This window comes from Oryza brachyantha, chromosome 1 (assembly GCF_000231095.2).
Source record: "Oryza brachyantha chromosome 1, ObraRS2, whole genome shotgun sequence".
NCBI classification, from domain to species: domain Eukaryota; kingdom Viridiplantae; phylum Streptophyta; class Magnoliopsida; order Poales; family Poaceae; genus Oryza; species Oryza brachyantha.
Genome location: NC_023163.2, coordinates 1,968,518 through 1,981,815, shown reverse-complemented (window position 1 = coordinate 1,981,815; position 13,298 = coordinate 1,968,518). Strand labels below are relative to the sequence as shown.

General features: G+C 42.3%; 1 protein-coding gene across 4 annotated transcripts; it reads right to left on the bottom strand.

Annotated features, from left to right (window-relative positions):
• Window positions 1-118: 118 nt before the first annotated feature.
• Window positions 119-12,730, bottom strand: LOC102715978 (E3 ubiquitin-protein ligase PRT6). Of its 4 annotated transcripts, XR_001551412.2 has the most exons (19): window positions 12,180-12,730; window positions 10,643-11,731; window positions 8,913-10,150; window positions 8,694-8,834; window positions 7,545-7,788; window positions 6,702-7,463; window positions 6,202-6,396; window positions 5,374-5,993; window positions 4,992-5,043; window positions 4,270-4,909; window positions 3,777-3,985; window positions 3,166-3,695; window positions 2,944-3,048; window positions 2,783-2,849; window positions 2,599-2,676; window positions 1,736-1,804; window positions 1,544-1,648; window positions 696-781; window positions 119-603 (listed from the first exon to the last, which is right to left on the bottom strand). XR_001551412.2 is itself a non-coding variant. In XM_006643692.3 (18 exons), the coding sequence occupies exons 1-17, from the start codon at window positions 12,252-12,254 to the stop codon at window positions 1,574-1,576; spliced, it is 6,189 nt and encodes a 2,062-aa protein (XP_006643755.2). In that variant the 5' UTR covers window positions 12,255-12,730; the 3' UTR covers window positions 793-1,443; window positions 1,544-1,573. The 4 variants fall into 4 exon arrangements, 3 of the variants coding, with proteins under 3 accessions (XP_006643755.2, XP_015697918.1, XP_015697922.1); XM_006643692.3 differs by lacking the exons at window positions 119-603; window positions 696-781 and adding an exon at window positions 793-1,443; XM_015842432.2 differs by lacking the exons at window positions 119-603; window positions 696-781 and adding an exon at window positions 793-1,165.
• Between the last annotated feature and the right edge of the window lie 568 nt (window positions 12,731-13,298).

Sequence of the window (13,298 nt, the reverse complement as noted above, 5' to 3'; positions counted from 1 at the left end):
ACTTCGTTTTGGATAAGTGGTGTATTTCACACCGCTAGCTTTTCCTGATTTCGAGCTCGTATCCAAATGGTAAGAGTCAATAGCACTCTCATAATCTAGGCAGGCTGCCACGCTGTAAGAAAATATTACGCAAATGACTTGAGATTATTGCTCTGTTAGGGACATAGGTGGAATGAGATCCCACCAGCTTAAGTACCTAGAGTGGCATGCAGGTTTGAGCACCTCAAGAAACCTCCATTTTTTTACCGTCCTTGAAGAGTTGCCGTGTTTTGTAGACTAAACGTGCGTCTTTTCTAGTGTAGATTTGTGGTACCTACTACAAAGATGCACGTCTGAAAAGCTCAAAAAGTAAATGATTATATTACTACTATAATAAAGACAACTATGTCCATTAGGGGAATTATTAACTGTACAGACCATGCTGCAAATTGTTGAATGTTTACGAGGTCAGCAGTCCAACGACTCTAACCATCCATCCAGAAACCGAAATCGGAAGGTAGACTGTTCATCCAGTCATCATTAACAAGGAAAAGTAGACCATGATCGCTGTACAGTTTGCGCAACGGGGGCAGGACCGAAGCACGGATGGAGAAGAGACGCCATCTGGATGAGCAAAAGAGTCAGACGACAGAGACAGCACAGTACATCATAGCGGCAGCATTTACATGCATGAGCAGAACATAGTGTTTTAATACCTTTGTGTGAGGAAGCTTTGATACCATTAAAAGCATTCATCTCAAATTGCATAGGCAGCTCCAGGAAATATTCACATCACAAGATCCTGTCAACAGAACACCATGCACTGATAAAGAAGAGGAAAGGAAAGATGCCTTGCAAAACATTCAGCTATGTCAAATTCAACTCTCGTTATAGTTTCCACTTTTTAACAGTAGCTGTTTCAGTAGATGATGGTGAGAGATATTGGATTGATACTACGGAATCAACCTGCACGGCACCTAGGCAATACTGACAAATAACCGCAGCATAGCTATGACTAAGCATATTACAATAATCTCGATAGCTGGAACAGAACTTTCTTGTTTGTGATCACCCACCGCTTGCTGCCATGTAACTGTAAACCTTGTAAACTAGACAAGCTTCAATATTTTCCTCCCCTTTGACTGGGCATCTACTTGGTCTTGGGGAGTCTGCCGTGATCTCAATCCTGGGGAGGATGTAGGGATTGTTCGGTTGATGGCTAACTTTGCTAAACCTCATCTTAGGCAACATGCGGCTTGCCACAAAAAGTGACTAACAAAACGATGGCCACATCTTAGACAAGCTTAGCCAAGAAATTGTACCATTAACATGTGGGGTCACATAGGTTGAAAAGTGTGGCTAGTCATAACTGTGGATCAACAAAAGAGCAGGCTAAGAATGTATAACATGCCTTAAGTTTGGCTTGGCAACTTGAGGCATGCAACCAAAACCCCACCGCAAATGCTTCAATTGTTTGAAGTACCCATTAATATCGTCTCAGAAGGGAAGAAGACAGTTTTTGGCATTCCAGAATCAAACATAACAAAATATACATGATACAGACCTTTGGAGATTGTCCCACAGCACATTGTACTCAATCAGATCCATAAATGCTGATGGTTGTTTGCCGAAGGACTTCGGAAGTCCTGTCAAGGCTATGCGATGCCACCTACCTTGTCAAACGGAGGGAATGTTATCTGAAAATTTCTGATGATTCAAATGAAGCGATGTTGAGGAAGGGGGGAAAGCCTAATACCAGATAGGTGAGAGCGCCGTATCTTTGTTGGCTTAGATACAAAGGCTTTCCTCTGTGCATGTCGTGATCCTGCAAACAAACAGAAATACATAAGAAAAATGCCATAGAATCACATATAATGAAATTACCCGTAATCTTGCACAAGGTCACCAAGGGGACATTTGGCTCAGACATCCTTGGTAGCATACCTCAGCCTCAGCCCTCAGGTGAGGACAAGCCTGGGAGTTACCTTAACCTTATGCTTCTTCACATCACAAGGTAGCGAAAAGCAAATTGTCCTCATTCAGTGGAGAACTGAATGATCTCCCGAGAGTTTACAAGAAAGCATGCATCTATAGTCATCCTATGTACAAATCAAGCCAGATGCCATCAATCCTTTCTAACTACAATGCTTTAAGCGATATGCAGTTCCACGTACACTCAACAATGGCAGTAAAGAGCAGTTGCGTGGGGTTCAGTCAATGGGGTTCTTCACAGTATTGACAGGATTCCTTAATGGTGGCAGCACTAAAATCAATTATCGCTTTGTTAGCAGGGAAATTAAACATTCATGTTTTAGGCTACTACCGTTTCACTCACCGCTACTACAGGAATAGTTGTTTACTTCAGTTCATCAGATCATGGGTATTTTACATCAAGGCAGTAGTGACAGGTTCAATTTTCCAATTACCCAACTCGACTTTTCTCATGGAAAATATTGCCCGGCCAAGGTCCATGCAAGAGCACGATTTTATGATGCATAATAGACCATTACTTGAACGCCAGAGCAAGAATGCAAAGATAGCAAGGTGAGTGAGGATAGCGAGGCGAATAAATATGCTTTAATGCCCATAAAACTGTTCAGTACTAAATTAACGCAGTACCTCCTCACCGAAGGCGTCAAGGTAGGGAGATGGCCAAAAGGCGATACGAATAGATCGCTGCAAAAGTATTGTTGTTTTCTGCACAAAACAGACATCAAAATTGAAGAAAGCAATCTCAATACCGAGAATAAGAATGATATGTAGCTGACAAACTTTGTTGGATGAGAGATTATCTAATACATACCCTCACCAAAAGAAATATGCCGACACCAGCACCACATTGAGATGCATGATTAAGGCACTTGCCAGTCCTACAAACAAGAAACAAAATAAATGTTTACCCCTTCATAATTAAAACAGAACCAGCAAGAGTAAAACAAGAACCAAATTAACCAGAACACCTACCTGCAGCATGGTTTCCAACTAGGTGAACAAAGTTTTCCACAAAGCAAACATAATGCTGGTTCATCAGGCACTGAGCCACAATCAGGGCACTGCATCTTGACATATCTAAGAGGAAAAACAGTAAGTATTAGCCTTAGAGAGCAATGTCTGGTTCCTGAAGCCACTGAACCAGAGAGGGAATGAGTTCAAAACAAAATTCCAACTCAGAAGGTTCAGATTAACCTTTCCAGGAGAACTTGGTAGACAGGGGGTAACTCCATCAGCCTAAATGGCACTGCTGGGGTAGAAAAGTGAACACCTATATATTTACGGGTTTTGTAATCCTCGCAGAAATGTTGTGACCATTTTAGTGCAAGCATATGTACAGATTCATCTTGGAGAATTGGATCCAGTGACTGAATTTGAAACAGGTCTTCTAATTCCCTTATTCCATTCAGCTCCACTGAAAATGAGTCTGTTGCGCTATTATTCAAGTAAAGCTGCGATGATCCTTCCCAGATATTGGAACTGTCATACAAAGGTGCTGAGGAAGACGATTTTAGAAGCTCCCATAGCAATGCACACCTCCGAAGATAAGGATAAGTCAATCTCCGGACCATATCTTTTGGGTGACAAGAAGGATCAATGTGTTTGGATACAAAATATTCTCTAGCAATATCATAACTTGACATAGTCTGGCAAACATCATTAAGGATGCAGTTGCTGAAGCTTGATCTGTCAAATGTTTCTTCTGCATAGCATGTTATCAAGGCCTACAACACAGTGCATGCCATAAAATGTGATAAAGTAATAAAGAAGATTATATGCACATTCAAGTAGGCAAAATAGCATACCTGAACAACACAAACAACATAAAACAGGTGTACGAGAGGGATGAAGAATTTGGTGGACATTAGAAACTGAACAGGTAAACAGAAAAGAGTTGACAACAGTGACGAAAAAGGATCTTGAGCAAGGACTGGATCGGCACATTGTTTCCAAAATTGGACATCAGGGAAGACTCCACCCTCACTGGTGGGGTCAACAATAGGTGGCAAAGTGCCTGTTAAAAATGAAAAATGTGAGAGGGTATTCAAGTATGATATCTTGCATAATAATCATGCAAAATATAGATGTGTTGAAGTTTTCTATGAAACAAGAGCCCTAGTTAAAACACCGATTCTAGAGGTGCATCAACCTACCTAGTTATGATATTTTGGTTTCTTAAGGCCATCGAACACTACATTTATCTTACACTTTTTGCATTGAAACAAGAGTTTGATACTTAAACATATACAGGGTAAATATTTAGAGGTGGAGATTGGGTATAAAGTGTGCACTATATACCTTTCCGCTTAGTGGCATTCAGAAGATCTTTATCACCAGAAATGCCGGAGCAAATAGAGCTTGCTAACAGTTGTATACCTTCGAATCTCAAAAGAACCTCAAGACGATTCAAATTTCTTGCAGAGTGTGCAACACGAAACAACAGAGATAGTATAAACCCATTTGATGAATTCAATTCATGGCGTAAAGATTCTACGCATGATCTTGATTCAGAATAGCCTGCCGATCTAGCACGAGAAGCAATTTCTGTACATACTACGGAGTACCTTAGTGTATCCCAGAGAAACAGAGATGGGTTGAGCCTTTCAGATGCCGAAAAACTGCTGTGGCTGCGACGGTAGTAAAGCATACACAATCTTCGAAGGGAAGGATCTAGAGCTGGCTCTGTAGTATCATTGACCTTCCCACTTAAAGCTTTTAAAAACATGCTTTGTCCAACAATTTTTCCAGCACTTTCAAGAAGCCAGAGCGCATGAGGGAACTGTAAGTTACTTGTAGTCACCCATGATGCAGCAGGAGGAGCTTCAGATGGCATCTGAACAGTTGGCATTGTCTTCCTCGAAAGTTTACTACATAAATCAGGTGATGCTGGAAGAATAGAATTTGCAAATCTGCGACAGACTGGACACAGCAACTCTCCCTGGACAAAGATACTGAATGTTATTACGCGCGCGTGCGAGAGAGAGAGAGAGAGAGTTATGAAATGTATAGATAGAAAATACCAGTTCCGGATCAACAATATGACCAGTTTCAAAACCAAGTCTCCTTACATATCTGTAAATGATCAGTTTTAGAAGTGTAAGCAGCTAGCATAGGATATGTTCAGTCAACAATGTTCCTAAAAGGCTAAAACCAATTGTTCCTAAAAGGCTAAAACCGTAAGTATATATTTTCATTTCAAGCCTTGAGAGGGTTACTACTTAAATCAAAGTGAACTGAATAATTGTAAAATCAAGAAGCTACCAATTGTCAAGTTGTGCACTGCTAAAAGTGTGGGAGACTCATCCAACTATGGCGCACAATAGGCACCATTATGCAATATCTTTCCTACTTGAACAAAATAAGAATGAACTAAAGGATTTGAGTGGAAGTTGTAGGGCCTACCTTTGTTTCAAGGAGAATAAATATCGATCATGGCATTCCTGATGTACAGCATGTCCACAAGTGGATATGTGGATGCCATCACAATCAACAGGACCAAATCTGTTCCTTGTTACTGAACCAGAAGATTTGGAAGAATGAAGTTGTTTTGTTGAAAGACAATTAACATATGTTCCCAGCACAGAACTTCTGGGGCTTCTGTTTTTCTTAGATCCAATTGACAGGTTTGTAGTAGACAGTGTCTGCTCACCATCTTTAGATTCTACACTGCTAGACCCAGACATATAATTTAAAATATCCTTGCAGACATCATCCTCGATTGTCTCAAGAGAGGTAATATCACCATCATTGCTGTTAGAGTATATACTAGGGAAAGATGATATATATCTAATCAGTGGATGTTGTTCATTTGAGAAATCAAGAAAAGCATCAACTTCCATAGCATCTGAATCAAAAGAAGGCTCTACGGCTGCATCAGGAATGAGTTCTTCTGAACTAAAAGAAGCAGCACCCGAGGAATCACTTGATTCTTCCCTTCTGATGGACCCAGATATTTTGTTTGATTGAGTCGGATTTTCCCAGGATGGATTGCCCATCTCAACAAAAGTTGCCAGCCGAGATCTCTGAATTATAGAGCAGGTAAGGAAGCATGTGCAAAAGCACAAAATATAAAGCATACTAACAAAATTATAATTAATCCTATCAGCGTGTTTTTGAACACATATCAGAAATAGGTCAAAATATACAGAAAGGCAATCACTACTTCATGTAGATGTGAACATAATTGATAGAGCAATGCATTGCCAAGCAAAGAAGTAAAACTATGGCTACCTGAAGAAGAATCAGATAGCAGAGTGGACTTTTAGAATCTGAATCCCTGCACAGGGAGCAAACTGGCAGCGACTCCTCCAAGACTACACCAGTTGAACTGGATACATCTGGCTCAGACATTGGAACATCATGCCCCTCACTTCCTGATGACTTCATACTCTCCGCAAATTTCGACTGTTCTGCTCTCATCTTTGCCTAACATATAAAGAGACGAGAAGCAGTGCTGAGAAAATACAGTAATGCAAATGAAGACATGCCAACATCAACAAGTAAATCTACAATCAAGGAATACTAGCAGACTATATATGGATCAAAATCTACAAAACGAGAACAAATTAATAGGCGATCAAGGGAACTGCAGACCTATCATTTCTATATTAAAGAAAATCAATGTAATATTCAAGTTCTGTAAACCCATTCAACAAACATAATTAAACAAGAATATGAGATGGCTCGAGAATATAATTAAACTGTGCGAACGTTTAAAATTAAAATCTTACCATCATTGCAGCTTGGCGTTGGCGCGCCTTTGCCTTCTTGTCCATAGAATCTGAAGATTCTAGATTTTGTTTGCAACTGGTTTGCTGTGGCATGGAAGGGACCATATGTGGTGCCATTTGTCTTATTGCAGACATGCATTCCTTACTTAAGTTCGCAAATTTCTTTAACAAGCTCTCAATTAGTGATGGAATATTGCAGTACTTGGATCCAGAAAAGGAGGTATCATTGTCTTCCTTGTATTTGTGCATTAATGAAACCAGTAAGGTCAGCATGCTCTCATTCTTCACTCTGCCAGACACTGGGGCTACTAGTTCAGTAGAGTAGGTCAATATGGGAAAAGCCTCTTCTGCATATGATGACAGGACTACCCATGATTCATCATCATGCTGCACTATATCCATACCATGTTGTTTGGCATACATTTTGCTCTCTGATTCACATATATCAAGTGCCAAGAAAAGCAAGTGCAAACCAGTCACAAGGACATTGTCAGGGGCACGTGATACAGATAATGGATCACTGTAAACAGCATGAAAGAGCACAGCACGAACAATTTGAAGGACGGCTTTGGATGTTGCAATTTTAGAAATACTGTGCAGGGGGCTAAAAACATGTGTCCATTGAGGTAGTTGAGCATTGAGAGCAGATATTTTGCAAAAACGGTAGTATCTCTCCTCAGCAATTTGTAGTTCCCTGGAATTCCAACGGGGATGATACAAGTCCAGCTCCTTCCAGAATGCTTCGCGAAGTACATATTTACCCTGTGATAAATTATGTTGCAAAACATACGTTCAAAAATAAAATTATATTTCCGTAAGAGTGTTAATTTGAAGGATTCAAACCTGCTTCATGCCAGATGGATTAGAATAAACTGCTAGTGAATCCAGAACGTTCTGAAGCTGGTCACTTGACGAAAGGGCACGAGGAAGGGACTTCACAATCTGGCTGTGTGTGGAATCCACAACAGCTAATTTATAAATCAGTTCTCTCTTCAAGTTGTCTGATGTGGAAAGCCCACAAAATCTACGCTCTTTGACTAATTGTATAAGAAAAGTTAGCATTTCTTGCATAAGAACTGACTCATACCTGAAAAGGGGCATGCTGTCAACCAAATTTGGCATCACAAGTTTCTTCAGTTGACAAAAAAGTTCGAGTATATAATTATGGACAGCTAAGGAAAACAATGAGATTAAAAATTATACCAAGGCAACAGCTTTCAGTAAAAGGTGATGTGTGAAAATATGTAAAGCATGCGATAGGTAGCCCACTGCACCAAAGCAGCTCAAATGGCACTATAGAGGCAACCCTGCCACAATGGCAGAGAGACAGGCAGTAAAAGGAACCTCTTTTATTCCGGTTCGATGCCATATACAGGATTAATCTAAAAAGAAACTTGTCTAACTTGTAAGATACCAAAATAACCTAACATATAGATCTCCTTATAACAAACGCTGCTTAATCCAAGGTGCTGTCACAATTCACGCATGATAGCATGTGCTAAAAGACCCACCACACAGGGCCATGGCAGCAATGGCATGGGATATGACACAAAATTAGAAAGGGAACAGAACCTTTCAAACCGAGGACCTAGAAATCAGTCAAGCATGCAAGTGAAGAAATGGCGGTGGGGCAGTCAGTGCAAAACGTTATTAAAATATCAAAGCATGTTTAGCAAAATGGAGACTACTACTTTCCTTCACCATAAACCACCAACAAAAGAAAATGGTTGCAATTTTTCCTTGTTGGTAATTCTGCAAGACCAAAAGAGAAAACAAGCAAGAGAAAGAGAACAGGAAAGTAACTAGATTCTAGAGGTGCAGATTCATTGTTAACTTTTGTGATCATTATAGCTGTGCTTAATTGTGACACAAATAAAGGTGAATGTAAATTTGTAATAACCCCCATAAGCTACATGGTACATACATGTGATACCAAAAACAATGCATGCAAATAGAAGTTGATCTGTCATGATAAAGCAACTTGTGACTTACTCATTATGTTCCATGAGATCCAAAGATGTATAATTTGATAAACCAAACCTCTCTTGAATGGTCTTAACAAAAAACTCTGGAGAAGATAATGCAGCACAGCATTGAAGAAGAAACAGATCAGACTCCAAACCTTGTTCAAGCCTGGAAAGAAGGGTAACATTATTACTTTCAGGACTATCAGTTGAACAACAAACTCACCTAAGGTCACAGTAAAATTACCATTGCACAGAGCGGTACCACTCAGCACTCAGTATAGCTGCGTCACCATTCTTTCGCCACATTCCAGCACGCACTTGTGCGCAAAATACTCTTAGTCTTAATGGATGCTCCATCACAATTGACGCAAACCCATAGGGCTCACAACCTCTTAGTACCTGAGAGAAGAACTCATTGGTCTGAACAACTGAACAATGCTCAGCTTTAACATCCTCTCCAAAACATTTCTCCATTGACTTGCGCAATAGCAAAGAAAGCATGCGATGTAAAGGGATATGAAATGATGTTTCTTGTGAACTGACATCAAAAACAACATGAGGCCAGCCTACTGTGTTGAGTATACCTAGTTCCTCAATTCTTGAATCCGGGTGGGCATACAAAAGGCTGCCGTCAGTCAGGTTACAAGAAATGGCATTCTCAGGGTGCAGTTGTGTATCTGCTGCACTGCTACTTTCGTACATCTTTCTTTTCCCTGCCATGTTACTAGAAGGAGGAACCCTTATTTGATCAATTTGCATCAGATTGTCCTGATCTTGAACAAAGGAACTAAATGACTCAGGATTATCTGCAATATCATCGGATCGGGATTCTTCATTTATCTTGACATCTACCTCAGCAATATTTGTATTTGATCTGTCTATGTTAGAAGTCAAAGGCTCCTCAAGCAAAGCCATAAAATTGTGAGGATCACTGCTGCTCGCATCAAGGGAGGACAACTTGCCCCTCAGAGCTGTACCTGGTTCCAGCCAACTTTCAATAGCTTTCAAGCACTGAAAAATTAACCAGGGAGCAGGCAGTGGCAATCCGCTGCTTGAAGATCTGTCTTTGCTGCCTAAATTGCATACTGAGCTACTCTGGGAGACCCTCCCCACTTTTGCATGCCGCTGATTCTCAGCACTCTCCATACCTTTTGTTGCAGTGGAGCAAACAGTAACATCAGTTGACTCATGTTGCTCAGGAGGACAAAAAGCTCCCTTCACCAAAGAACCATGACAAATTCCAAGATAGTGTCCCAGTACAAAGGGCGCAGATAGATTCTCATTCTCATCTTCAGCATGAATGCTTGTCACTCGCTTCTGAGGATCCATTCCTTGTACAAGTGACAGGAGCTTAATCCATGACCTTGTTAAATCAGGCCTCTCATAAGCAACATATTTAGAAACTTCCTCATGACTAAGGACATAACGTGTATCTTCCAATAGTCTGACGGATGCATCATATAAGTTTGTCCATTTGTTTGTCTGTAAATAACAAGGTACAAAGACTACCATGACCATATGAAATCGCATTACACTACATGAATCACAATGTATAGTTGATCAATGAATAATTACAGAAGGTCCACCAAATGAAACCTTATCAGGTTCATAAGCTAACTATAACGCGATCAGAGATATCTACAGATCTACCAATATATTTCAGAGACCCACTGGCTATGTCAGTATAGATTTATCAGAACCAACAAGAGTAGTCCCTGTCATCAAACCTTTCCAGCTATTCAAGTAACTCGTCTTTATTGTCCTCATGCATAAGCTTGAGACATGCTAGCCTAACTCATGGTTGATGGAATAAAAACAGACTCAGGGCTAATTGAACATGATTATCACTATAAAAAAAAAATGCTTGGCACAAAATGTACCGACAGTTGTCATCTTATATCTTATACGTAAAAAGAAATAACAACATAAATGGGTCAGCATAACTTTTCAAGCCATAGGATGGATCAAGCATACCTGTAAACGGCCATCCTCACCAATGCAAGAAAGAAATAGATCTGTCAGGCATCCAAGAAGAACTCCGAGCAAATTCACTTCGCGCACAAGCCTAGGAGTCAGTGTTGGCACAGTGAATATTTGCACAGAGAAGGTATGCATCAGAGGATACTTCTCCATCAGAGAATCATTGCACCCTTTAATAACTTCCCCAAATGTAACAGGATAGCAGTGTATAAAAACTTTGGCAAACTCATACTTAAAAGCTGGCTCACTGATAAGTTTCAATAGCAACTCATGCAGTTTTTTCACAGCCTCCTTGTCCAGCAACCTTTCTGCCTTTGTCAATGCATCTAATAGGTCCGGACACTCGCGGATTCTTTGGGAGACAAAACTAAGAAGACTTTCACTGCATGTGCAGAACTCAAGCAGCATTTTAGCAATACACGCTGTCAATTCTTCAGCAACCCTCTTGCATGAGCTACCACCATCACCCTCTGCATGGGGTGGACCTTCAACCAGGCATATCCTCTCCTTCCAATACTTCAAGAGCACATCCAGCACAGGTCCTACTGAACTCGCAAGCTCCTCTGGAAGTGGTTTAATATGCTCGGGACCCTTGTGCCTTGAGCAAAATCCTTCACGCTTCCAGGCGGTAGTATCCCCACAGTCGCAACATCCACCACCAGTATACATGATGGAGTAGTCATGGTCCTTGTGATTGCCATTCTGGAAACATGGAACACAGATTGCACATGTGGGGTCATGCTCGCAGGTCCGGCAACGATATGCAAGATCATTATGTCCCCAAACAGACCCACAGACAGCACGTTCGCCTGCAGAGCTATGTTCCAAGTCATCAAGCATCGCATGTGGCTCATTGTTGAACATTAACCACTGTAGCCAAGACAAAATCTCATTGCATGCTTCACTGTTGCTGCTGTCACCATCCTTACTTGATGCTTTCTGGGTCTCCAATAAATCAGTGGCAACTGACAAGATGAGCTTGGCGATTTCAGGGATCAACTCCTTGTGTTCCTCCAAGTACAAGAGTAAACCTTCTTGGTGTTCCTGAAGTTGTTCTTGTGGAACTCCGAAGAGAATCAGTTTCTGCAGTGGGGCAGCAATGCCAAGTACATTAGAAAAGTACAGAGATTTTGCACAATGACTATTAATCCTACTGATCACTGAAGCTCCAATCATTTCAAACAGATGTATGATTCCGTTTAACCTATTCAGCACGGTCAATGCTATAGATTACTGCTCTCCCTCGCATTATGCAACAACAGTACTTCTAAAAATTGACACGCACGCACGCGCGCACACTCAACCCTACATGAATTGACAAGAAGACGAACAGAAAGGAAGAGGCATCATCATCTCAACTAGTACAACTTACTAGCTGCAAAAAGAACTGCACATTCCGGATTCTACCAAAAGCGTGTTCTACATCGCTTGGTACAAAGCAAACCAATTCACAGTTCACTATATAGCGCCACCGAAAGACGAACATGAGAACAAGCACGACCGCACCGGATCAGAGCGGGGGGCAACGCACCTGCTCAACGCGCTCCTGCGGCGACAACTCCGGTGGCGCGTCGGAGGTCTCCCCGCCGGCGTCCATCCCAGCCATGGCCCGAAGCCAGCTGGGGCAACTCCAGTGACCCGATCGCCCGCCCCCACGCCCCAGCCTCGCCGAATCGAATCAAATCCTCCCCACCCCACCCCACAACCCCAAATCCCGACCCACTGGAAGCCCCGCGAATCTCGAACCAATCAATCCCCGTTCGATTCACCCGCCGCCCCTCGCCCTCGCCCAATCCTTCTTCTCGGGATGGGGCGCGCGGGAGGAGGAGGAAAGCTTCAACCCTAGCGGCGCATCGATTGCGGGGTTAATGGCGGTATTTATAGCTTCGCGGGATCGGGAAGCAATCGCACTGCGCGATGTGCAGCTCGAAGGGAAGGAAGGGAAGGGATGGCACGAAGAGGAAGAGGAGGAGGTGAGGTGTGGTGAGGTGACTCGATGATTCGAGCAATTTTTTTTTTTTTTGCTCTTCTTTTTCTGGGGCCGTGGTGGTGGTGGTGTTGTGGCTAATCGCGAATGGGGAGGCGAGATGGTGGATGATGGCGTGTTTATCTCGCGGGTGGGAAAGGGAAGGGGAGGAGAGGCGGTTGCTCTCTCGCTGGACGTTGGGTCCCACCTGCGGGTGTGCGGAGAGGTGGCCCCGACCTGCCGGCAAGGGGTGCTACTATGCACTAGTACGCTACGAGTACGCGGTGCTACTACTGGACACGTGCGGGGCGGGTGTGTGTCGCGTCCCGATGGACATGGGGCTGTGCGGTGGGGCCCACAAGTAAGCGACACGATTCTCGTGGGTTTGCACACCGGCGATAGCTGTAGGAACGGATGACTCGTTCCGGTTTGTTTATCCCCCTACTAGTCGTACGCACACGTCGTATGGTAGAGCTTGAGTATAGGAAAGTCCGGATGCAATACAATCTGTGTCGACTGCCCCAATCTTGACCTCTACGTGGTATCGCCTTATCCCGATCATCTTTCTCCTCCTCGTCTTTCGATTGTCGGCTTGGTTGAGTACTATATGACCGTAAGAGTAGGGTTTTGCTTAGTTATAATTACGATAGATAAGATTTAAATATGTTTGGCGGTTTTTTATGT